We start from the raw sequence: 27443 nt of genomic DNA, 5'->3' as shown, positions 1-27443 counted from the left end.
GTTTTGACCTTTCTTGTCAGTCGGAATCTTTGTTGAGCGACATGGTGGGCTGATTTTACCTCCCTGCGGGCTACCCATAATTCTGCTTAAGTAATTGAAGCTCTGTATTTTTTATGGAGGAAGTGATAAGATTAATTTCAGCATATGTTTCTTACTATGGCGCTGTTCCTCCAATATAAGGGCCAGGGTCTCAGATTGAGTGTCCATCTTGGTCGATAATAGGGCAATGGAAGCCTTAAGATCACTCTGTTCGCTCCGAGAGAGGTCACTCCGATTGATACTATCACAATCACTCACAGAGTCGTCTGTACTAGCCGATTCGGAATGTGATGCAAAAACCACCAGGTCAGGTGTGTCGAGAGATTAATATCAATGGCATCTTCAAGATTATTTGTCCCTGGCAACAATGGTTCACCACCCATTGACGCCCGTTTCAAATTAACCACCAGTTTCAACAAAGAGTTGTTATTATCTATTGCCTGTGTGAGGGAATGTTCTTGAACCTCATCCAGTGATATAGATGAGTGACGCGGTGATTAGGAAGGTTTAGCTCCAAAAAAGGTCACCTCTGCTTGTGAGGGCAAATTGTGCTTAGTATTTTCTGCTAAGTCATGTTTAGTTTGATTTCCTGTAGAATGACGCTTATTGTGATTGATGGCACTACGAAGCGTTGCTTTGCGCGTCATCACTTTACAACTGCAGATAAATTGGGAGCTCCAACCTTACAGTGTGGTGCAGGGATACACAGGGTGGGTAATGAGATGGAGGAGGGTGGTGGGACTATACCAGCAGCCCTAACCCTTTGCCCACAGCACCAGTCACTAGAAGGCTCGACCCCCACTCGGCACGTTTTTAAATGCGTAGAAGAGTCCTTTCAACATTATGCCACTGGAGCACTGGTACTGGTTCACAATGTTCACAATGCAGCCAAAGGGTGTCTTTTTAAAAGAATGGCTACAGGCAACACCATATGCCATTAATGTCAATTGGCTTTGGTTTTGTATCTCCAGTACCTGGGGGCACACAGTTCCAACCACACAGTTCGCTGAAAGAGGGCCAGGGAGGTTCACAATGCAGCCAAACTTTTGTAACAAACAACGTTCATTTAAAAGGTGTCCATTCCCTTCGCAGACTTCACCGCCTTCGCAGACTGCACACTCCCACGCCACACTCTGTGTCTGCGCCGCGGTAGGGGGTGGGGGGAGACTTTAAAGCAGCCTTCTGCTTACTCCAAGGACGTTGCTCCGCCTCCAGAAAACAACAATGCAACCAGGAAATGAAGGGAGGACTGCAGTAGACTGCACACTCCCACGCCACAGACCTTTGCTGTCAGATTGTCCTACCCTGTCAAATTTTCATGGATCTGTATTTTGTAAATTTCCTGCAGATAGCAATTTCTGACAGGTATGAAAAAATGACAAGACCTTTCCTGTCCGATTTTCCTACCGATAGGAGTGTCTGTGAAAGGTCACAGTGATAATATATATGTAAATACAATATACCTCCCACCTCCTGCCTCTAGGAACCTCCCTCCACCCCCTCCCCCATTTGTCCTATTACCATTATTCTGCTCCCTTTCTTGGGAAAACGAACTTTGCCCCCTGAGATACCCTCGCGTTGTGGAGGTAATTGACCCCCCTCCCCTCCAGATTGGGGGCTGGACGAACAAATACAGATTAATATAGTTCCCAGCGTTTCCTAATGTGGCAAGTGTGCTATTCAATGGGGAGATCACACACCCGTACCCTAGGTGTGTGATATTGGGATGAATTCCGTGCACACTCATCATCTTCCAGTGAGTATCCCAACATCCTCCCATCACGATAGCACAATCTGCACAGCCCATCACACAGCACACTCAGCACTACCCATCACGCAGCACACTCCTGCACAGCCCATGACACAGCGCACCTTGCACAGCCCATCACACAGCACAATCCTGCACAGCCCATCACACAGAACACCCTGTACAGCCCATCCCACAGCACACCTTGCACAGCCCATCACTCACCTGATCAGAAGCTGATGTGCCTTTCCTCTCTCAGCTGGGATTTCCTGCAGCTGAAAGGAGTTTCTGGGGCTGTAACTGAGCAGAAGGCGGGGTGCAGACTCCAGACACGCACTGCTACAACCAGGAGCTTATCCGAAATATGGGAGCCTTGTATCGGAATCATGTCCAAGGTACTGCGCAAACCCCGAGCATAATACACTGCTCCCCAGGACATGCACAGAGGCAGACCCATTATATAATCTAATGCACAAGCCCAGACCCTGAGGCACCGCTCCCCAGGACATGCACAGAGGCAGCACCTCAGCCTCAGAGCTCCAATATATAATCTAATGCACAAGCCCACAGCATGAGACACTGCTCATCACGACATGCTCAGAGGCAGCCCCACAGCCTCAGAGACCCATTATATAATCTAATGCACAAGCCCAGACCCTGGGACACTGCTCCCCAGAGGCAGCCCCACAGCCTCAGAGACCCATTATATAATCTAATGCACAAGTCCAGACTATGAGACACTGCTCCCCAGGACATGCACAGAGGCAGCACCTCAGCCTCAGAGGCCCATTATATAATCTAATGCACAAGTCCAGACCCTGAGACACTGCTCCCCAGGACATGCACAGAGGCAGCACCACAGCCTCAGAGACCCATTATATAATCTAATGCACAAGTCCAGAGTTTAAGACACTGCTCTCCAGGACATGTACAGAAACAGCCCCACATCCTCCAGGTCCCAGCATTTAAGCCAGGGATGCACAACTGATTTTGACATGATGGCTGTAGTGGGCCGAAAAGTAAATGTGGGTTGGGTGATAGGCGTGGTGGGGCGTGGCGTGGCGTGGTAGAAGGCTTTTTCAACCCCCAATTTTTATTAAACACATGGAAAAAGAATACGTTTTGAGGTGTAACGATTTTTATTTGTATTTCAAACTTACATTTTGTACTACACATTTTCCATTGTTAGCATGTATTTCTATTTAGTTATTGCATATCGTCTGTTTAAATTATATATATATTTTATTGACCCCTGATTGGACATTCCGTTATTTTGGACTGATATACTTTGCTGTTTGGGTTGCCCAAGAGGAGTATCATACATGCCAACATTCAGGCCCACCTAAGAGGGACTTTTGAGAGAGAAAATCGGGAGGCATAGTTTTTCTCATAGAAATGTATTGGCGCTGGAATTATCTTAGGCGGGAGAACGTGAGAAAAAGCAATATTTCTCACTAAAGTCAGGAGTCTCCCGCCTAAATCGGGAGGGTTAGCATGTATGGAGTATGGCCTTCGGTGAGTCAGGTTTCCTCAAAAAGCAAAGGATGTATGTCTCCTAACTGTGCCTGTTTTAGCTTTATTATTGGGTTCACTCTTGGAGTGCGACACGATGCCCCATGGCCCCCATCCCCCAAGCAAACACTATGCCCCATGGCTCCCACCCCTCAACCAAACACTATGCTCCATGACCCCCACTCCCCAACCAAACACTATGCACCATGGGCCCCACTGCCCAACCAAACACTATGCCCCATGGCCCACTCCCCCAACCAAACATTATGCCCCATGTCACCCACCCCTAAATCAAACTCTATGCCCCATGGCTCCAACCCCAAACCAAACACTATGCCCCATGGCCCCCACCCCCAACCAAACACTATGCCCCATGCCACCAAGCATGCACCATGCATATATACCCATGCAGACCCCAAACCCCACCCTGGCGTACAGACTAACATGCATACACCATGCACCCATGCAGACCGAACCTCCAACCCCCAACTCAGCATACACACTCACAAGCGTACACCAAAACACTATGCACCCATAAGACCCAAACCCCCCACCCCACCAACTCAGCACACAAACTCACAAGCATACACCATGCACCTATAAACACCCGAACCCCCCCACCACCCACTCAGCACACAAACTCATAAGTGGCACACCATACACCCATACAGACCCGAACCCCCCACCCCAGCACACAAACTCACAAGTATACACCAATACACTATGCACCCATACAGGCCCAAACACCAAACCCCCAACTTTCACACAAAAAAAAACACTCAGGCAGACCAGACACTCCCCCCACCCCCGCATCACAATATACACTGCACTTCCACACAAAAACAAACACTCAGGCAGACCCGACACCCCCCCCACATCTCAACTTTCACTGCACTTTCACACAAAAACAAACACTCAGGCAGACCCTCCACCCCCCACTCCACCCACGCATCACAACATACACTGCACTTTCACACAAAAACAAACACTCAGACAGACCTGATAACCCCACCCCGCATCACAACATACACTGCACTTTCACACAAAAACAAACACTCAGGAAGACCATCCACCCGCCCCCCCCAAACCCCTGAATCACAACATACACTGCACTTTCACACAAAAACAAACACTCAGGCAGACCCTCCACCCCCACTCCACCCCCGCATCACAACATACACTGTTCTTTCACACAAAAACAAACACTCAGGCAGACCCGACACACCCGCATCACAACATACACTGCATTTTCACACAAAAACAAACACTCAGGCGGAGCTGACACTCCCCCACACCCGCATCACAACATACACTGCACTTTCACACAAAAACAAACACTCAGGCAGACCCGACACCCCCCACCCCGCATCTCAACATACACTGCACAGACATACAAATACAAACACCCATACAAACCCGACACCCCCCCCAACCCTGCATCACAACATACACTGCACAGACATACAAATACATAAATTTGTGTAAGAGGTGTTGCAGATCTTCCATTCAAAGGGACTGGCTGGAGGATCTGCGCCATCTGCTTTAGGATATCCATAGGCTGATTTTGTAATCACCCCTGTGTTTGCGTTTTACCCCCTCTTCTTTTTTGTGTGTATTGTTTGTTTGAAAAAGAATGTAACATTATTTGGGTGGATGTTAAAGAATATTAACATAGACATTCTGGTTGTGAAGATGATGAAAATAGTTTTAAAGTGTGTGGATACTGTATGAAAGGTTTGAAATGAACCATACATTATACAAAAAAAAGGAATGGTCCGATCGAGTGGTCTGAAGGAACGGGGACTTGTTTGTGGGAACTCAAGGCTGCAATCAGCAATGCTCTGGTTTTAGTGACCCTGAATTACAAGAAGCCATTTGATCTTTTTTCGCATTCGTGTTTCAGGATATGAGGTCATTTGTCAAATGCATCGATTCCTCCCGAATCCTTCAACATTTGTAGCTGAGCCAGTGCAGCCTGAAGATATTGTTCATGGATGTGCCATGTATGAGGGAGAAGAGGAAGAGAGGGTGAATGTGAAAGAGGATTCCCTGGAGGGGCTCGAGTTGATTTTTGTTGCTGGGACTTCACCCATCAACCAGGAGATGGGTGAGAGGCTTACAGGTGCAGCTGTCATAGGTCTTGTGGATGGGGAACACATGGTCAGATTGAAGAGATGGTTGCCTTTTCATACTCTATGCAAGCGTCGGAATTAGTGGCAATCATAGAGGCACTAGAAATTAGTAAGGGGAAGGCAGTCACCGTTTATTCTGGCTCCGAGTATGTCACGTCCACTGTCCATGCTCGGTTATCAAGATTATAGAGAAGAGGGGTTAGGAGGCGTGACACCTTCCCTGTCCAGCATGCTGCGCTGCTATCCCAATTAATTGAAACAATAACTTTGCCAGTAGAGATAGGTTTAGTTAAATACATTGCCCATACTAACCGCACAGGTTCAATAGCTCTTGGGAATGATGTCGCAGACAAGGCCGTGAAGGAAGCAGCATATTTACATTTTCCAGTACATGGAACCCGTGTCCCAACACATTCGGTTACCAGCCTCATATACTGCAGTCCCGGTGCTTTAGATTATAGAAATGTAAGAGAAGCCCCTATAGAAGAACAGGAGTTCTGGAAAAAGGAAAGATGTGTTCTCTAACACACGGATTTGCTGTGAAGACAGGGGGTGACGGGGAACATAGTAATGCCTGTAGAGCTGCCTCTTTTGGCTCTGCACTACCCATTGCATACTTCTCTACAACAAACCGCAGTGGCGATGCAGGAGGACTGGTTTATCCCTAACTTACAAGAACATGTAAATAGATTCATAAGGAATTGTGTAGTGTGCAAGGAGTTCAATCCCAGAAATACCATGGGGTCAAAGATGGGGGGCCTTGCCCAGGCCCTCTGGTCCATTCAAGGTACTCCACATCACTATCGTGGACATGATCATGCGGTGCAGTCATTTCAGATATTTAACCATGGTAGCTTCTCCATTCTCCTGGTGGCTTGAGGTTGGTCCCTTTGTACATGCTGATGCTGAATTGGCAGCGAGATTTCTGGTGAGAGAGGCATTTCCGCAGTGGGGAATTTGTGAGATCTTATAATCCGACAATGGAACCCACTTCTTTAATGTTTTGTTTGAAGAAATAACTTTGCTCAAAGGGATCAAGCAAAGGTTGTGCTCGATTTACCACCCATAGCCAAACGGGATCATGTTTTATGGGCATTAGCACAGTGCCTGTTGGCACAAATGAGAACTGCAGCTGCTTGCTTTTCATTGCATATATGTCTCGACGTGTGGCTGCTCTTCCAGATAACTTCTAGACCTGTGGACACAACGCATACAGGCAGTTGCCTCCAGCCTGGCGAGGTGTGTGCAGTTCTTCTACCCTTTATTTGGCCTTTCTTGTAACACCTGAGGAACATCTAATTTTGGTCCATTGTTAGGTGGATGGGGGCACTTGGGGCAACATCTAGGGTCTCCTGTGGCCAGAGCCACCAAGCGCAGGCTAACAAGCCCTTGAGGTGTCTTGCGCTGGGGCCCAAACTGTTCTGGTGGCGAGGAACTACAATTTCCTTAATGCTGTGGGAAGCATGTGCGCATGCAGCATGTGCACATATCGTTTTTCATAAGGGAGCTGTCCTTCCGTGTCAGGTGCTGGTAATTATTGCTATGAGGCACGGCGGGACAGCGTGTTATGTGCATTCCCAGGCAGCAGCAGTGATTCCTCTTAGAACGGATAAACCCGGGCAGCGGCTGTAACTGGCACTGCATTAGAATGTGCTACACTTGCGGTCAGTGTGAAGGAAGTCCCCAGTTCCCTGAAGGACTGGGGAGTTGGGATGAAGACTCACAGCTGAATTTCTTCTGCTTGGGGATTGATAGGGGAAGAATAAGTAATCCAGTAGAAGGTCAACCATCAAGCAGGACATAATGGTTTATGGCTTAACAGTTCTGCAAATGACAGATGCAATCTTGCCCATTGCATTGAAGTTGTGCAGAGGAGTTTGGGCCAGCAATAAAGATAGGGCCTAAGGCCAGGGTGCCCGGTGTTCAATTGTTTTCTCAGGGTAAAACTAGCGGGTGTACATGTTGGAGTATTAGTTGCATAAATTAGAATGTCTAAAGAGGAACAGGGATGCTGGGGCAGATGAGATCGCAATCAGTAGTTCAAAGAGAACCTGTTTGTTGAGCCCTTCCTCGTATTGCTAAGATATCCAAGTTGACCATGTGCAATCACACTTAAGGTTAAAGGGCTCTAGGCCAGTTGTTACCAAGTAATGAATAATGTTGTATGTGAATGTTTCATTGTGCCATGATGTCACGACCTACCACAGACCAATCCCCAGTAAAGGCAGATTTCGAACATGATCAGAAGATGTTAGTAAAGATTGTCAATGATCAATGAGAAAGAATGAACTGGGCAAAAGATGGTGGTACTTTGTAAATGTTTTGTCCAATCATGTTTGAGGGGTGGGTGGTCATAAAATATCTTGGAGTGTTTCAACGGTTGCTAAAATGTATACAAATATATCAACTGATGTAATTTTCTGAGACTTGGGTTAGTTTGGTCCTACAGTACCATCTAAGTGCTCCCTGGATATGTTTACAATAAACCTTGCTTTACGTACAAAAAGTGCACTTGTTCCTCAGGTGGGGAACTCAGTTTTCACTGAGGTAATTGGGGGTCTGCCCCAACAGGAGTGCGAATAAACCTTCACTCAGAGCTCTTCTTTGTCCAGGACTCGTATGTTGCATACGTGGGGGGGGGGGCAGGTACCACACCAGTGCAGTGTGTGAGAACATTTTCACTTGGTGCTCAAATCTCTTATTACATCAGAGGATCATGCACAAAACGCATGAAAAGCTTCAAATACAGCTCTAATCTATGCAGGCATCAAAAGCTGCATACCAGAGAGTGAGGGAAGCTGAATTCAGAGCTCTCCGCTGTCATCACATCAGATGCTGTATATATGGGTGAAACCATACCAGTGCAAGAAAGGGTTCAGTCCCAGTTCTCATCTGTACAGGCATCACACACTGAAGAGAAACAACAAACTGCATGCAAAGCTTCACTCTGGGCTCTGACCTGTACAAACATCAAATGGTTCACGTTGCCGAGAAACTGAACCAGAGCACAAAGTGCAAGAAAAACTTTGCTCAGAGGTCTGCTCCGTGCTGCTGTCAATCACTCCTAGTGAGAAATTTTAATAGCGTATGAAATGGAAGACAAGTTCCTCTCCAAGCTGTGACTTTTATGAACATTGGAAAAGCCTCTGAGGTGGGATTTTGGGCGTCATCAGAAGATCCATTCAAAGGGGGAAACATACCTCACTTGTAAACATTCCCAGGTGGCTCATGGAGTAAGCAGTGAGGAGAACATTTACAGATAACCTGAAAATTAGAATGCAAATAAAAACGGGACTGGATGAGTGGCCTGCCCCAGACATGGATCTTGAGTGCTGCAGTGTATTAAACAGTGTCAATGTATGGCCACATAATGCATCCATCAATTGCTTGCTTCTGTCATGCAAAACCTTCTCTAGTGTCATTAAATAGATTTGCCAGTTACCGCTGGTATTTCAGTCCCATTCTGCATAGAAATAGCAAGTGTGCAATACTCTCTCCAGTACAAAATGCCAACTTTGACAAATTACATTTTCATTTTGTGCATCTTTAAAAGGATTTAAAAATAATTCAAAAATGAGATGAATGTAACCCCTGGCCCAAATGGGGCCCTTACAGATATGGGGTTATGGAAAAATAAATAAATATATAAGAAAAGACAAGCCACAAGAAGGAGTTTTAAAGCTTTTATTAAATGTGTATGTGTGTAACATGATCTTACCCGACTGTACCACGGTCCCCACCAGGGGAGACACATGGAACCTTGAGGCTGAGGGACAATGGGCAGGCCTCCCCTGCCAACAGAGACATGGACTAGAATTTCCTTAAGAGGGAGGAACCGTTAGAAGGTGACAGTTGAAAGGCAGAGAAACCAAAGGCGAATGTAAAAAGGACAGAAAGAAAGGAAAGAGCTGTAGCCCTGGGGAGTCACAGCCTTGAGCACCCCTACCCCTGGGAAACCTGAAGGGGTCAAGCTGGGCTGCGGGCCGGGCCAGAGCAGAGAAGGTGAAAGCCCTGGGCCGCGTGTGCGGTGCGGCCTGGGTGAAGAGTAAACGCCTGTGCCTGGGGCCGTGGGTGAAGATGATGCCCCAGTCTGGGGCCACGGGTCCTGTGACCCGACCCGGACCATAGCGTGGCCTGAGGGGAATGGGGTACACGGTGGCCAATCCGGGCACACCAGAGAAGGTGAAAGCCAGTGCCACGTGTGCTGTGTGGGCCGGGTGAAAAAATGGCAGCAAGGGTTCCTCCCGTCGGCTTGCGCTTGTCTGCCAGCGGCCTGAAAGCAATGTCCCTGCCAGCATTAAGTGGCAGGGTGCCACCACCGAAAGGAAAGGGCACATCAAGCCCCTTCAGTTTTAAAACCACCACCACAGATGGAAGCAGAATGAGGGGCTTTCAAAACCCTGGAAGCAACAGTCTAAAGCCACCAACACATAGGGGAGCAGAATGAGGGGCTTTCAAAGCCCTGGAAGCAACAGTCTAAAGCCACCAACACATAGGGGAGCAGAATGAGGGGCTTTCAAAGCCCTGGAAGAAACACCACCACCACCACGGGGAACGGAATGAGGGGCTTCCAAAGCCCTGGAAGAAACACCAGCACCACCACCACCACAGAGGGGAGCAGAATGAGGGGCTTTCAAAGCCCTGGAACCAACACCACCATCATCATCACCACGCAGGGGAGCAGAATGAGGGGCTTTCAAAGCCCTGGAAGCAACAGTCTAAAGCCACCAACACATAGGGGAGCAGAATGAGGGGCTTTCAAAGCCCTGGAAGAAACACCACCACCACCACGGGGAACGGAATGAGGGGCTTCCAAAGCCCTGGAAGAAACACCAGCACCACCACCACCACAGAGGGGAGCAGAATGAGGGGCTTTCAAAGCCCTGGAACCAACACCACCATCATCATCACCACGGAGGGGAGCAGAATGAGGGGATTTCAAAGCCCTGGAAGAAACACCACCACCACCACCACCATGGAGGGGAGCAGAATAAAGGGCTTTCAAAATAATGCACATGTTATCCGCAGACAAATTGAAATGCTCTAAAGATCTGAACTCGGGCACCAGGCCGCCAAGCTGAACGATTGCGGGGCGGGGTGCCACAGTTGCTGACCGCTCTGGTGTAGCAGATCGGGGACCAGCAGAAGCTTGAGTGGCGGGCACACCGACAGATGCTGAAGCTCCAAAAAACAAAACCTGGCCAGCCACCAACGGGCTATGAACAGCAGGGAGCAATTCAGCGTGTTCCTCAGCTTGCAAAGCACCCGATGGATGAGAGGAAGAGGCGGAAAAGCGTAGGCCCTCATGTTGTGCCATGGAATCTCGAAAGCAGCCCCCACTGAAGAGGCTCCGAGCCTGTTCATGGAGGCATACAGGGGAAGCTTGCTGTTTGTAGAAGTCGCAAAGAGGTCCACTTCTGGGGTGTCCCAACAGCAAAAAATATCCAAGAGGATCTCTTTGTTCAGTTCCCACTTGTAGCTGACAATTGACCATCAGCTGAGGGCATCTGCAGTGATATTCAGCTGCCCCGGGATGTGTACTGCTACTATCCAGATACCATGCTGAATGGCCCATTCCCAAATCTGAATGGCAAGATCCAAAAGAGGAGGAGACCTGGTACCCCCCGCTTGTTGATATAGAACATGGACACCGCATTGTCCGTGAGGACACAAACCACCTTGTTGACAATGCCTGGTTTGAACACTTTCAGCGCCAGGAATATCGCCAGGAGCTCCAGATAGTTCATATGAAGCGTTCTGTCCTGTGGCGACCAAAGATCTGAAACCTGAAGAAGAGCCAATGTCGCACCCCAACCCAGAAGGGAGGAATCCGTCTTGACAGTCAACAGTGGACAGGGGTCCTGAAAAGGAGTGCCCATCGACAGATTTCTGCGAGACGACCACCACAGGAGGTCTGTCCTCATGAAAGGTGGAACCAATATTATTTTGGAATCTGGATCCACTGCTTGAAGCCACGAGCTCCAAAGAGCCATCTGCGTTCTCCTCATCTTGAGACGAGCAAGAGGAAAGGCCAGCACGCACAAGGAAGAACACTGGACTGGCTCACTAACCTCAACTGCTCTATTGATCTCTTATCTAATGATCCTTGTATCTGGTTGGATCATCATAAAATAACCTTTTCAATCAAAGCCAACACACAACACCCGGCTCCTATCATCACTCCAGCTACCAGCACGAGAAACAAGAAAGACATTACACCGGATAAACTCCTACCGCTATTGCTCCCCCTTCTCAACAACATTTACTCTGACCCTACAGTCTTAGTGGATATGTACAATCAGGCAATTCTTAAAGCACTGAATACCATCGTCCCCCTAAAATTGCGGAAATCTAAACCACAATATCACTTGAATACATGGTTCACGCCGTATCTAAGAGAATTACGCAAAACTAAGAGAACTGCAGAAGCACATTGGAAAAAGTGCCCTACAGTAACCAACAAGATTGCACTAGCCTTAGCATCCTCTAGCTATAAAGAAGTCATCTTACTCGCTAAAAAAGACACCTACAACAAAAGGATTACGCAAGCGGAAACCAATACAAAAGAACTTTTCAAGATTCTAAGAGAATTAGAATCCTCTATTGCCCCTATTGACAAATGTGACACAGATGCACTATGGTGCAGTAACATTCAGAAAGCCTTATTAGATAAAATAGCTCGCTTACAATCTAAAATCAATGCAAAAAAAAAAATATATATATATATAAAATCGCTGTTACTCACTGACCCTGACTACAAACAACTCCCTAACAAGTCACCCACCTCTAAGTCAACTTGCAAGCCATTCAGCTTCTCACCCCTCTCAATTTGGGAAGTAGAAAACGTCATCAGGAAACTCAAACCATCAAATTGCCAAGGTGACGCCTGCCCTGCCCCGATCATCAAAGCAGCAGCACATGACCTGGCACCATTTATTACTAACCTTATCAATGCCTCCTTCAAATCTGTAGTAGTGCCTGATAACATAAAAGACGCTTGGGCTATTCCCCTACTCAAAAAAACATCTCTTGACCCAGCCAACCCATCTAACTATAGGCCAATAACAACTGTACCCTTCTTATTAAAAATACTGGATAGAGCAGCTTACCTCAAATAGGCTTATCTAGAATCGAACAATCTCTTGGGACTCAGGCAATCCGGTTTCCGTCCCAGACACGCACGGAAACTGCATTAATAGATCTCACTACCCAGATCCAAATCCTAAAAGACAACGGTAAACTTTCACTCCACTTACTGCTTGATCTGTCAGCAGCTTTTGATTTGGTCAACCACCAAACACTCTGTCACCACTTTAAAACTGCAGCACACTTTTCAGACGCAGCCACTGCCTGGATCAGTTCCTTCTTGGTGAACAGAACCATGAGGGTCTTATCTCCCACTGATTCAGCTGAACCTTCAGCGGTACCTTGTGGGGTCCCGCAAGCCTCTTGTGTGTCCCCGACGCTCTATAATGTGTTCACAAAGCCCCTCATCGATAGCCTTGACTATCAGGGTGTCACATATACTAACTATGCCGACGACACCCAGATACTCATTCCTATCTCAGGTGACTATGCAACAGACAGCAAAACCCCCAATGAAATCTGCTCAGTAATACAAGCATGGATGCACATCATGGACTTTGACGAAAAAACGGAGTTGCTCATCCTTGGCACTCACGCTAAACTAAAAAATCTCACCCCTGCTTTCAAATCTTTCACCATAGATGGTAATCCTATCCCCATTTCAAACAACATGAAAACCCTTGGTATCTACCTTGATGCCACCTTATCCTTCACCAAACAAACTAATGCAGTAGCATCATCAGCCGCTTACACCTGCAAATTGATCACTGAATGTAAGGCTGTTCATCTCCACACCAAATTGCATTACTCTTGCCAGAGTGTTAGTCTTGTCCAAAGTAGACTATTGTAATGCCCTTTATTTAGGCATGAGCCACAAAAATATCAACAAACTACAAGTAATTCAAAATAATGCCATCAGGGCAGCTCTCAACATCCCTAAAAAGTCGCATATTTCTGAGGTTAGACATAATCTGCACTGGCTCCCAGTAGAGCATAGAATATCCCTCAAAACCTTGGCCCTCACACACAAAGCCAGGGCCAACCTTGCACAAGCCTACCTCACCAACCAACTCACACCACATACATCATCAAGACCACTCAGAGCAGCTCAAGCAAACACCATGTCCATACCGAGATTCAAACTCCATAACTCGGGTGGAGCTAGTTTCCCTGTACAAGCATAGAAATTATGGAACACACTCCCCGCGTGCCTTAGGTCAGAACCTTCCTTTAACCTATTCAAACGCAACACAAAGCGTTGGCTACACGACTTGGACACAGTGATAGCCGAAACTTCCCAGATCCTTGAATTACTGACTGCCTACTGTACGTATTGTAAATAACTTAATTTAATCTATTTTATACTATATTTCATCGGCAGCCTCCATTACCTGCCCCATGAACATTGCAACATGTATGTATGTATCTGTATTACTAATGTCTGTACTTATCTGTAACCGTAACCACTGTAACCTTTGCTTACCGCATTCAAATGTAACTGTAACCAGATCTAAACTTACGCGCCCGTATGCCTCCGGGCCTGGCTGCGCTTTATAAATAAATAAAATAAATAAATAAAAAATAAACAAGGCCATGAGGCCCAGAACCCTCTTGTACCACCAGGCCGACATGGTCTCCGACTGCATAAACACCTTACTAGTGTCAATAGTAAAATGCAATATATGATAGCGATCTAATATGCAAAATTGCAGCAGTTAAATAATGGCACATTTGTGGTCGAATTAATATCGGCATATGCAAAGATGGAAAAGAAACAGGTTATGACTCTGTTGTCTACCTGGGAAAAAAATATTCACCAAATGATCATTTGATTTTAGTGATAGTTGCTTATTACATTGTATGTATAAGATTAAATCACTATTGAAAAAAGGTATATATATATATATATATATATATATATATATATATATAAAATTCAGTGAAAAAACTTTGTTAAAGGGATGTTATGGTTCAAAGTAAAACCGAAAAACCCCTGAAATTCGGAAGTTATGGTAAGATAAGCAACCATAACTCGCGCCGCCACCGTGCACTGCTAAGACTAACACCCAGGACATCAAAGATAACATCACAAATGTCATTGATGACATCACTGATGACATCACGTGCATTTACTTTTCATGAAAACTCTGTAGAAGGAATTCTTATTGTAATATTGACAAAAAAGTGTCAAGGATCATTGGAATAAATATCATGAGCTAATTAGTGCATTAAGGAATGTGTTGATATACATAGCATTCTATTATGAAGTTCTATCCAGTATACTAAGCTATTCATGCAGAAACATAAGCAGTGTGTGCAGCATAAATGATGAAGGTGCAATATTCCTAATCTTGCCATGTTGAATACTGAAATGATAACTGCTTTTTTATTAGAGTTTTGCATAATGTGAAACATGTCATAGATAGCTAATAAAACCCAATTACTACATTATTGCATTACTGCACACCAACACAAACAGACAATAACACATACAAATAGAGCATATACAGGGAACGTGAAGTAAACAAAAAAACAGCAGTATTACCTGACAATTTTCATAACGTAACTGATTATCTTCATGTACAGAAATGATTGCTCTGCTTCAAAGCTACTACTTCCCTATGTATAACTATCACATATTGTGACTAGACCCTAATGAAAGTAGTGTACGTGCAATGTGTACACATATGAGCATATTCAGGGAAAGTACAGTAATAAAAAAACAACAGAACTATAACACAGTGTTGATAACCGTACTAATCATCTTCATACATAGAAAGCATTGTTGTCTTCCAAGTCTGTGTTTTCTACCTTGTATATGGTTCATATGCTTTGAGTGGACCCTAATTGAATTACTGTAAGAACATATTTGTAGTATAAGTCTACAAACATAGTACTTTGTATTATAGTATAGTGAATGTTTAGTTCCTGATTGTAACTGGCCTAGATATATCAGTAAAGGAAAAAAGAGGGAGCCAGACATGTGATGTCATCAGTGATGTCATCAATGAAATTTGTGATGTCATTTTTGATGTCCTGGGTGTTAGTCTTAGCAGTGCACGGTGGTGGCGCGAGTTATGGTTGCTTATATTACCATAACTGGCAAATTTCAAGGGTTTTTCGGTTTTACTTGGAACCATAACGTCCCTTTAACAAAGTTTTTTCACTGAATTTCATAGGTTTTTAGTTGCGCAACTCAACCATAACATCCCTTTAACAATGTTTTTTCACTGAATTTCATAGGTTTTTAGTAGCAAAGCTTAACAATAGTAACTTTGACTTTATGTACATGTAATATGGAACATACTGAACCACTTCTACTGAATGTAATGTCCGCGAACATTTTTGATGTCCGCGGACATATTCGGACAACAGTACCACTAACTAAAAAGTCTGGGGGGGGTATGTTTAATTGTTATATTACAACATGATAACATTTAAAAAATCACAAAGTAGTACACATACATATTATATCTAGTAATACATAAGAAATGTAACCCATATATGTACCGCACTAACCACTCATTTAAATACAATATATTCTAAAATGGAATATACCCAGAGAAGATAAATAGGCTTCCAACATAATTACCTCACAGACGCTCCTAAACTAAGACCAAGACCAGACCAACAGAGTCCTCAGAACATATCTTACCTGAAATAGTAAGTGCACATCATTTTACTCATATCATTATAAACTTTCTGTATTAGATTAAAAAAAATATTATATATATTTTTTTTTCTCACAGAAATGTCTAGTACTCTGGAATGGCTAGAGGAGCACTTCCCAGGTGACGAAATGTCAGAAAATAGTGAAGCTAAGGTACACACGTTACAATATAAACCATTTAATTATTATTATTTTATATATATTTAACATATATATATATCTTTTTGTACATAGCATACCAAAATAGAAAATATGTCTGAAGAAACTTATGGAAAACACGCTTGGCAGCTTAAAAGAAAAAAATGATTTATTATTGAGCAATTTTAATAATTTGAAAACTTTTGTTCAGGATCATTTTAAAACAAAAACCTCATACCATTGTCCCACATGTACTTGCCCCCCCCTCACCGAATCCCAGTCAATTATCCTCAAACCCTCTCCATAATCCAAAATGTTTTGAGACTTCCATCCCTTCTTCACCTGATACCAATCATGTTGAAACCCCTAATTCTCCTGTTTTTGTTTATGTTTCTGCCTCACCTTCTCTGTCATAAATTATTAATATATGTGAAATAAAGTTACATTATTATATTGTGTTGTAATTACTTCCTATTTTTTATATTTTTAAAAACAATGTAGATGTCCGCGGACAGCGCGCATGTTCTGAAATGTTCATAAATAAACAAAAGTGGAGGTGTCCTGAAGAACACTATACCTGTCCGTATTGTTCGCTAGCAAGTTCAAACTGTTCTAAGAACCCAATTGATGTCCTGAAAAGTTTTGTAATCAAACGAAAATGGAAGTGTCCTAAAGAACACTATATCTGTCCGTAGTGTTCGCTAGCAAGTTTCTAGAACATACGTGATGTCCAGAAATGTTCGTTTGATGTGTGACGCACTTTTAATTAATTCAGGACACAAACACTGTCCGTAGAACATCAGCGTGCATGCGCAAACCAATGTCCGTGCATTTGGTGTCCTGCGGACAGGAGCTTCCTTCGGGGACCTTTTCGCGAAGGGATCATGTGACCGCGCCTGTGCTGATCGCGTGTTCTGAATGCGGACACTGTTTGTGTCCCCGAACATTTAAAAGTACATTTTCGAGTAATCCACAATATTTTTCCATAAAAACTCATCATGGCACAAGTCCCACATAGTAATCCTGAGTTTCTACATATCTTTTGAAACTTTTTGAACCCTTTTTTGTGTTTGATCTGTCCGCGGACAGCACGCATGTCTGCGAACCGCGTACAAGCACCCCTATAAAAGACCACACCCTAGAGCTTATTCTCATGGTGTTTCTGGCTATTCTTCAGAGCACAGCTATTTCTCCAGCAACTTGCTGATTACACCATCGAGATGGCATCCCTGGCTCCAGAACTGCCACCTGGTGCTGCACCTGCTTCAGCACCACCCCCACCCCCTCCACCACCACCTTCCCAAGGGCCTGAAGAGGGGAACAGGAGTGAGGATGCAGAGGAGGAAGAAGAGGATGACGAGAATGAGGTAGAGGAAATCCCTACTACCCGCACTAGGCGTGAGTCTTGGGTGTGGTGGTTATTTTCCATTCATGGGAATGGTCCTAAGGCTCGTGCGAACCGTGTTATCTGCAATGAGTGCAAAATGATACTCAGTCGCGGGAAGCACGGTTCGTACAGCTTTGGGACCATGACCATAAAGCGACACCTGAGGTCATTTCACTCTGGGGATATTTGCAAGGCTGTACCTTGCGAAGAACATAGTATGTTGATTTCCTCTACTTCATCCTCCGTTTCTGATCCTGTTACCACAAGGACCACCTCTGTGGGACAGCGTCTTCCTCAAGCTGCCTCACAGGCCATACAGAATTTTGATGACCCTTACCTTTCGAGGGTCACAGTTGTATGTATGTACTGTGACACCGTACTCCGCAGGGGGGAGAAACTTCAGAGTGCTTTTGAGACAATCGTCTCAGAGCACGAGAAGACCTGCTCACTACCCAAATAAAACCCACTCTACATCTTCCTCTCTCAGCTCGCCCATTCTTATCCCTGTGGTTGGTGTCCCCCCGTTACCCTCCTTTCCCCTCCTCTCCTAGTGTGTTGTGTCTAAAAAAACAAAATAAAATAAAAATAAAATACAAAAAAAAAAAAATAAGGCTCTTTTCAGAGCCGCCTTTCACAGTTAAAAAATAGAAGTGAAGATAAATAAAGCAGGGCCCTTTGTATTTCTTAAAAGTTCGTGAACATTAAAAAAATTGGGATGCTACCCTATTGTTACCATTACATTTTTCTCTGGGAGGAAGTGGTGGCTCTGAAAAGAGCCTTTGGGAGGTGTTTGTATGTCAAAAATTATAAATACTTAACACCTACTTCAAAATGGATCCTGTATTTCTAAAAAAGGTTGCAATGCATTTTGTACATTTCTATGAAAAATCTGATTGCCAGCATAAGTAAGATGGACTCCATCTCTGTGAAAAATGTATGTACTACGAAACATAATATTTTCATTGTGAAAAAGAGGACATGCCAAAATCTCTTAGAAATGCACAAACAGCCTTATTAACATTGCGCCTTGCTTTTTCCATTTGTGGACCAAATGAAGAAGAACAAAGCCACATTTGTCTCTGCGCAATCCGTGAAAATATTACTTGAGAATTAGGAAACATGTCCATGACTTTCTCAAGTCCTTATTTCATAGCAAATTGCAAAGAAATTCCAGACACATGTCCTAAACTGTTCCCTCCACAATGAATTACAATTATGTCTGGATGTTGCTTTGTTTCCAAAGTAGCACAGAGAGGTAGCAAGTCCAACCACTTCGTTCCACGTACTCCATGCCAGTGTACTTCCACATGTGGAAATCCAAGATCTACAGCTACTCCACAGCTTTCTGCATGCACCTTCAACCAATGTATCCACGTATCTCCCAAAATCCAAACAATCTGTTTTCTGAAACACACAGCCATAGCTATATGTTGTTCTCTCAGCAAAAAGAGTATCTGAGAAACTCTCTCCTGGCACAACACACCCACTAAACTTTCCTGACCAATCCCTTTCACTGTTCATTCTCGTTTGCATGACTTCTGAACCCAAAAATCCCCGGATGTAACTCCCGATGTCCGCGAACTACCGCCATGTCCGCGGACATATCGTAACATGAACAGCCCTTCTACCATTTCCACTTCACTCTCTGTGCCATTCCCTCATTGGATGTAGCTAAGAAATCACATGACCATGCACCAATCACATTCAAGACCTCTACATCTAACTGCATCATCATAGATCAGCAATGCAAATGTACTGTGAATCTATCTGAGTACAAGTGTAATATCATTGGCAAGCACCATCTACAAGAAATACTGTACAAGTCTCCAAGATTTATACTTGCAGCTCCATGCATATCCATATGCATGAACACAAACTACAGGTATGCATATTTTCTGTACAGTACATGAACACATTTTCAAACTGACTTTTAGCTTGTGTAATCTGTAAAATGAATCTACTGTGTTTTTTCCAATTTCCTAAAATCAACTATCACTTAGAAACCTTTATACTATTTACTTTCTTTACACACACACACTCAAATCATGTTAAACTAACATTTTTTAAATGGAATTTATAGACTACATATATTCAAACAAAATTGCATGCATGCACACTATGTTCAAATCTCAAAAAATAATACTTATACAATTACATATTTTTATTTGATTACTTTAATTTAAGCATGACATTAAGGCACTATTACCTAGAACAGCTTAGTTACAGAAATGGTGGTATTCAGTGGTACATTATGAATTTCACAAGACATACTAAAGATATTTTGTTTGTTACAGTTACTCATTGCAATACAATGTGTTCATTAAGAACATATCATACGTATTGAACTGGTGCGACGTATCTTATGTGATTAAGATAGTTTTACTGGTTTTAAGGAAGGCACTGAGGATTTCAATTAAAAAAAATCAATATCTAAATTAAAAACAATGCTATATACAAACAAAATTACTAATTTGTTTCTTTTACAATTGCAGTGAAGACCATTCTCCTGAAAAGAAGTAGCCGAATTTCAAGAACAAAGAAGAACTAAGAAGTAAACTGCTCATTTTAGAAAAAAAGTAAGTAGAATATCACCATCATACTTGTATTATTTCTCAAACATACTGTAAAGTTAATTCATGCTATTTCTGTGCCTAAAAATAGAGATCGCGCACCATTCTGTCCAAAAATCCCCATAAACAGCGATTTACAGCCAGAATGGCGCACAAATTCCTACTTTTGGACACACAAATTACCCAACTCAACCGCTAGAATTTTCATATTATAGAACAAACAACTGTTTTTATTGTATACATTAGATTTACTATTTGTACTTCTCCACACCACTAGCTTATTATTTTCTGTCATCTGAACCTGAGTTTATTAACATATTATTTTTTTTTTTTTTTTTTTTTTTAAATTAATTGAAGAATACACATCCCTACTAGTTGTAGTACCCAATGCACAATCAGACACCATTACATACATCATCTTACTCAAACACTCATGCACACAGCACACATACATTGCAGAACACCCCAACCCATACCTTCTTTATTTTTTTCAACAGACCCTAAAGAATACCTACCAAAAGTCAAGTCTGTAGAAAGCACTGCAGAAGTAGGGACAGAATGTTGTGTTGGGGCTGGAATCCGGATTGGCGAGAGCCTAGTAGAAGGTTAGATTCCAGGAAGTTCTGTATTTGGATGTAGACCACGTTATCTAAGATTTTTAAGAGAAATAGCATAGTCGTGATGGGTCTAAAGTTAGTGGTTATGGCGGGGTGCAGGGTTTGCTCTTGAGTAGTGGTAGTACCCAGGATTCTTTCAAATTGTTTGGGACAGTACTGGTTGTGAATGAGGAGTTGATAAGTTTGGTTATGAAGGGCGCAAGTTCTCTCACAGCGTCCTTAATAAGTTGTGGCGGGCATTGGTCACCCTTGCAATTGGACGGTTTGTGTCCCAGTATGACCTGCTCCACCTCAATGACAGAAACTTTAGAGAAGCTGAAGCGAGTTTCATGTTCACAGTGCGGCAGAGGAGCTATACTGTGAGAGGTTTGAGGTGCTTGAGAGGCTTTCTTATGAGCAGTTTTAGTTTGCATGTTGTACACTTTGTTAGTTAAGGCGTGCTGGATACTGGTGCACCACTTTTTATCTTTGGTACAGTTTTCTTGCAGTGCGATAGGTGTTTCCAATTCTTTTAGAATAATGAACAGTTCTTTGATACTAGATTTGGATTGTGATATTCTGTTATCATACATCTCCTGTTTAGCTAGGAGGATGTCTGTCTTATATTGGGTTGAGATGTTGGTAAGGTTTAATTTGTTTTCTGCTGAGGGTGAGAGTCTCCAAGCAGTTCAAGTTTTCTTTCACATAGTCCAAGGTTTTTTAGATGAGGAGTGAACCAGGTGTTAAGGTTTTTTTTGTGTTTGCTCTTCCTTAATTTGAGAGGTGCATTATTGTCAAGGGCAGAGTTCATGATTGCGTTATACTGTTCAGTTAAGGAATTGGGGTCCACGATGTCTGGTAAAGAATTAAGATTAGGTAATAAGTGGAGCAGCAGTTTGTCAACTGTCATGCATTTTTTATTCCTCGTAAAGGTAGGTGGAGCAAGCGGGGAGGTCTGGACTGTGGCTAGATTGGTTGCCAATGTAAATGCTAGGAGATGGTGGTCCGTCCAGATCTGGGGAGCAATGGGCGTGATGTTGACATTACAGTTGTACTCTGCGATCCAGTAGAGAGTTCGACCTTTGTCGTGCGTGGGTAGGTTTACTTTCTGAGTGAAGCCAAGTTCTGTCAGTATTGTGGCAATGACAGAGTGGGTGTCCTTGATATCATTGTAACCTAAGATAAAATCACCTAGCACTAAGGTGTGGGAGGTGTTTTTTAAGTTGTTGGATAAGGAACAATTTACTTACCTGTAACTGTTGTTCTCCAGCATGGGTCTGGCATGGATTCACATGCTCATGAATATTCCCCGTCGTCAGGCTGGGAATCCTCGGTAAAGAAAAGAAATCGGTATCAGTTTTGTTTCTGATCTGTCTTTCTTAGTAGTAACCAATCACTGGTCTCTGGGTCATACTGCCCCCAGACAATGACTGCCCTCTCCCTAAGCCCCTCCCCTGGAAGCCATCCTCAGATTTGGTAGCACGTAAAGTGGCAGTATGACCAAGTGAAGAGCCGCAGAGGGGAAGGAGGGAGGGTTTGCATGTGAATCCATGCCAGACCCATGCTGGAGAACAACAGTTACAGGTAAGTAACTTGTTGCTTCTCCAGCATGGGGTCTGGCATGGATTCACATGCTCATGAATATAAGAATACGTAGCAGTACACACATGCAAAACCACGGGAGATGGCAAGGCTCAACATTAAGCATTTCAACAACTCAACATTAAGCAACTCTTACCTCCTCACCAGGCCCACCTTCAGGCAAACAGGTTGCGCAGAACTACTTGACCGACCCTGGACTCCTCCCTGGAATCCCAGTCGACGCAGTAGAATTTCGTGAAGGTGTGCGTCGACCTCCACATAGCAGCCCAGCAGATGTCCAGCAGGGGTACACCAGACAAGAACGCTGTGGTAGCAGCGATCGCTCTGGACGAATGGGCTCTCAGACGGCCGGGCAACGGTCGGTTTGCCAACTCGTGACAGTGCATGATGCAGCCGGAGAGCCATCTGGAAATGGAAGCCTTCGACAGAGCCTTCCCTTGGTTCACAGGTCCAAAGTTCACAAACAGCTGTGATATCTTCCGAAAATGCTTTGTGCGGTCCACGTAGAACTTCAGCGCTCTAGCTACATCCAGCGAGTGCAAAGTCCTCTCGGCCGGCGACGAAGGCGACGGGAAGAATACTGGTAACACCAAGGGCTCGTTGAGATGGAAGTCTGACGGCACCTTGGGCATGAAGGAGGGGTGCGTCCCCAGCACCACCCTCGTCTCGTGAAAAGTCAAGTATGGAGGCTTGCAGGATAGGGCCTGGATCCCTCCCACTCATCGTGCGGAGGTGATGGCCACAAGAAATGCTGTTTTCCACGACAGGAACTTCAATGGTGCCGAATGCAGAGGCTCGAATGGGGCCCCCCCATGAGCCTGGTCAGTGCAACGTTGAGCTCCTACGCCGGGGCCGGAGCCTTCACTGGCGGGAATGAATGGAACAGTCCCTTAATAAACTCCTTCACCAGATGATGAGACCACAGAGATGATCGTCCCGTAGTTCTGGTGTAGCGGGAGATCGCTGCCAGATGTATCTTGATGGAGGCATGAGACAGCCCCGCCTTGGCCAGCGACAGCAGGTATGGCAGCACTTGTGGGGGCGTAATTCACAGAGGGTTAATCTTCTGTGCACGGCACCAGACAGAGAACCTCTTCCATTTGTGTCCATAGCACTTGAGAGTTGAGGATGCCCTGGCCTTTGCAAGCAGCTCCTTGCAGTCCGTCGGGATATCGTACCATCCAAACTCTAGTGCTGCAGGAGCCAGGTCTGCAAGTTCAGCGACGTCGGGTCGTGATGGAGGATGGCGCCTCCTTCTCTGGAGAGAAGATCCGTTGACAGTTTGATTGGGGGGAACGCTGACAAGTCCAGAAGGTCCGGGAACCAGATCTGCCTCGGCCACACCGGTGCAACGAGGATCCTCCTGCACCATGACCTCTTGAGTTGGTTGACGAGTCGCTGGAGCAACGGCAACGGGGGGGGGAATGCATACAGGAACAGGCATCACCCATGCTCCTAGGCTGGGGAAACCTGCTGGTTAACCTCTGGCACTTGGAGTTTGCCACCGTCGCGAACAGGCCGATCTAGGGTTTGCCCCATCATTGGAAGGTTCGATCCGCTTGATCCTAATGCAGCTCCTACTCGTAGTACGGGCGCAGCTCCCTGCTGAGTGAGTCGGCAATGGTTTTCTTTATTCCTGCCAGATGAAATGGTACCAGAAACATCCCCTGGGCGACGGCCCAGTGCCACAGATCCTGGGCATCCTTGGATACGGCTGGGGATCTGGTGCCTCCCTGCTTCCGGATGTAGATCATTGTGGTGGTGTTGTCGGTGAAGACCCTCACCACCTTGCCCTTGAGGGATGGAAGGAATGACCTGAGAGCCCAGAACACAGCTCGGAGCTCCCGGATGTTGATGTGGAGTGACCGCTCCTCTGGGAGCCAAAGGTCTCTTGCGTGGAGATCTCCGTAGTGCGCTCCCCTTCCCTCCAGGGAGGTGTCCGTCATCACCGTCTCCTGGTGTGCCGGGGTCTGCAAGTCTGTGCCCACTGCGAGATGCGCACGGGTGTCCCACCACCAAATTGCTTGGCGGAAGGCCTCGTTGAGCGGGATCCTGTCTTCAAAGCTGCCCGCCGCTTGTATCCAACGGGCGTCGAGGAACTCTTGTAGAGGACGCATCCATAGCCTGCATGTTACTCACCACTCCGAATAGGTCAAAGATGCGGAGAACACGACCTTGGAGATGTTGGTAGTATAGAATTCCGAATTCAGCCTTCCATTCCAGCTCCCCTGAGTATAAGACTCAGGCTTCCTCAACGAGGGGCTCTTTTCCACAATGTACCTCTCTGCTGTTTCAATAGAACAGACAGAGATGTCAATTGAATAAAAGAGCGGGGAGAACACACACCGCCAATACCAATACTGCAAAAGAATACAAGATATTAGACAGTGTTGATGTTATAAACAAGTGATTAGAGCAGTAAATGGTAGAACAACTACCTATAGGGATATTGGACTGGAATTGCGTTTCCCCGGGATTATCTACAAAGAATAACACGAATGAGTGGAATAAATCTAAATCAGTATTGTTTCCCACTTTAGCTATAGTATTGATAACAACTGACCTGAGTAAGGAATATTTGAGTAGGAGGAGTCCAGGATAAGGAGTTCAGAATTCTGGAGACAACGACAGGAGAAAATAACAAACAGGGGAGTTAGTATAGGTAAGTAACCCCGGACGGCACGAGGGACGCACTAGGGTCGGGTTGGTGCAAATCAGGAAAGCGTTCATATCCACTGAAGAAAAGACTCACAGGGAAGTCACTGAATGCCCCAGAATCCAACAGAAAACAACGTCCCTGGAAGACAATAGATATGTACCTGAGTACACGATTATGATTAAGTAGTTGTTGAGATGATTGATGTGCAGAGCGGCCACCAGGAAAGAACCGCAAGACACTGAAGAAAGCCGTATCCAGAAGCGTTCCGAGTTCAACAGCCAGACGGTCACAACAAGAACAAGGGAGGAGACGAAGCAATCCAATTTCAGGCAGAAGGTCAAAACCAGGAGTTCAGATATGGATTCTTGTAAGGAAACACGAAGAAGAAACGGATGAAACCGCGTGTAGCTGGTAACGCTAATTTGCAGCAACGAGCCCCTTGGAAGACGGTGGTTTTATAGTCGTACAAGGGGCGTGGCTTGCTGTACGTCTTCCACGTACAAGGTGTGTCAGGTGACCTGGAGTACTTCGACGTTTGTACAGATGCCATGGTAGCTTGTACCTGGACCATAGAGGAGCCTGTAACGAAGATGAATTCTGCAAGGATGCCGACAGGGAAGTCCAAAGTGTAACAGCATCCTCCCCCAAAGACACCGGCAACCCCCTGGCGGAATGGAAACTCCTGAGAAGAACTGGACAATGCAAATTGGAGAGCGGCTCCCAAGTACGGTCCTCAGGCCCATACCCCTTCCAATCCACGAGGTAGAACAATGTACCCCTAGACACCCTGCAGTCCAGGATACGCGAGACCTCATATTCCTCCTCACATCCACCAAAATTGGCGAAGGACGATCAGGCAGGCGAGTTCCATGGATGAAAGGCTTGATCAAGGAGACGTGGAAGACTGGGTGTATGCGCCATGAACGCGGCAAAGAAAGCTTGACTGCCACGGGATTGATGACATCTGTAATGACATAGGGCCCCACAAATTTAGGCAGAAGTGAGCGTTTACCTGCAATTCGCAAACTGCGGGACGATAACCACACTTTCATGCCACTGCGATAGACTGGAGCAGGTGATCGATGCACATCGGCATACTTCTTGGCACGATCTTGAGCTCGGAGTAAATGGCAGCGTACATCCCGATGAATCTTATCAATATCTCTGATGCAATCCTTTGCTGCAGGATTAATGGTTGGTAATACCGGATCAAGTGGAAGTGCTCTAGGATGACCACCATAGAGAGCGAAAAAAGGAGAAACTCCAGTTGATGTATGCATAGAGTTGTTATATGCAAATTCTGCATAAGGCAAAGAAGTAAACCAAGACTGTTGGTACTGAAGGCATGAACAGCGTAGATACTGTTCAATGGTAGCATTAGTTCTCTCAGTTTGTCCATCCGTTTGCGGATGGTAAGCGGAGGAGTACCTGTCTTCAATACCCAAAGAAGCTGTAAGAGCCTTCCAGAATCGTGACGTAAATTGGGGGCCACGATCGGAAACAATGGCCGAAGGTAACCCAAAGAAACGAAATACATTCGTCAAGAACAGTTTTGCCAATTCAGGAGCTGCAGGTAAACCAGAACAAGGTATGAACAATGCATATTGAGGGAAGTAATCAACGATTACCCAAATAGTGTCATACCCCTGAACGTCAGGAAGTTCCACAATGAAATCCATAGACAGCATCTGCCAAGGTTTGTACGGCACAGGAAGAGGTTGTAACAATCCAACTGGTTTGGCCCAATAAGTTTTACACTGAGTGCATATGGAACATGTCAAAATGTAATCCTTTACATCACGAACCATAGAAGGCCACCAGGCCCAAAGCCGTAAGGCTTCAAGAGTTTTTTGACTTCCTGGATGTGCAGCAATCAGGGAATCGTGAGACCACTGAAGAACTAAGTCTCTAGCTTGACCTGATGGTATATAGACGCGCCCTTGAATGAATGGCACACCCTGAATGACTTCCAGATTGAGGTCACTGATCTCTTTTGAATTTTTTGAAACCCATTCAAGGATAATTGAACGCAAAGAAGGCTGGATCGAACAAGCACAAACAACCTTGTTTGGTAGAAGAGGAAGAGCTTCTATGTGTTGAGACTGGCCATCCGCATGTAAGCGTGAGAGAGTATCAGCCGGAACTTGAGCTTTAGCAGGACGGTATGTAATAACAAATTGGTATTGTGAAAAGAATAAATGCCACCGCGCCTGTCTAGCAGTAAGACATTTCATAGACTTGAAAGCTAAGCGACTGCGGCGATCAGAGTATACAGTTACAAGGTGTTTAGCCCCCAAAAGATGAT

General features: G+C 45.0%; 1 protein-coding gene across 1 annotated transcript in view; it reads right to left on the bottom strand.

Annotated features, from left to right (window-relative positions):
- Positions 1 to 27443, bottom strand: part of LOC138560841 (zinc finger protein 585A-like) — a 183610-nt gene that overhangs the window by 64088 nt on the left and 92079 nt on the right. Inside the window, exon 6 of the mRNA XM_069642748.1 lies at positions 4478 to 4483. Within this exon, the coding sequence (XP_069498849.1) occupies positions 4478 to 4483 (6 nt within the window). The remainder of the gene's footprint in view (positions 1 to 4477; positions 4484 to 27443) is intronic.

Source organism: Ambystoma mexicanum, unplaced genomic scaffold, assembly GCF_040938575.1.
Source record: "Ambystoma mexicanum isolate Mex_15411 unplaced genomic scaffold, UKY_AmexF1_1 Mex_scaf49, whole genome shotgun sequence".
NCBI lineage: Eukaryota > Metazoa > Chordata > Amphibia > Caudata > Ambystomatidae > Ambystoma > Ambystoma mexicanum.
This window is presented reverse-complemented; position numbering and strand designations above follow the sequence as displayed.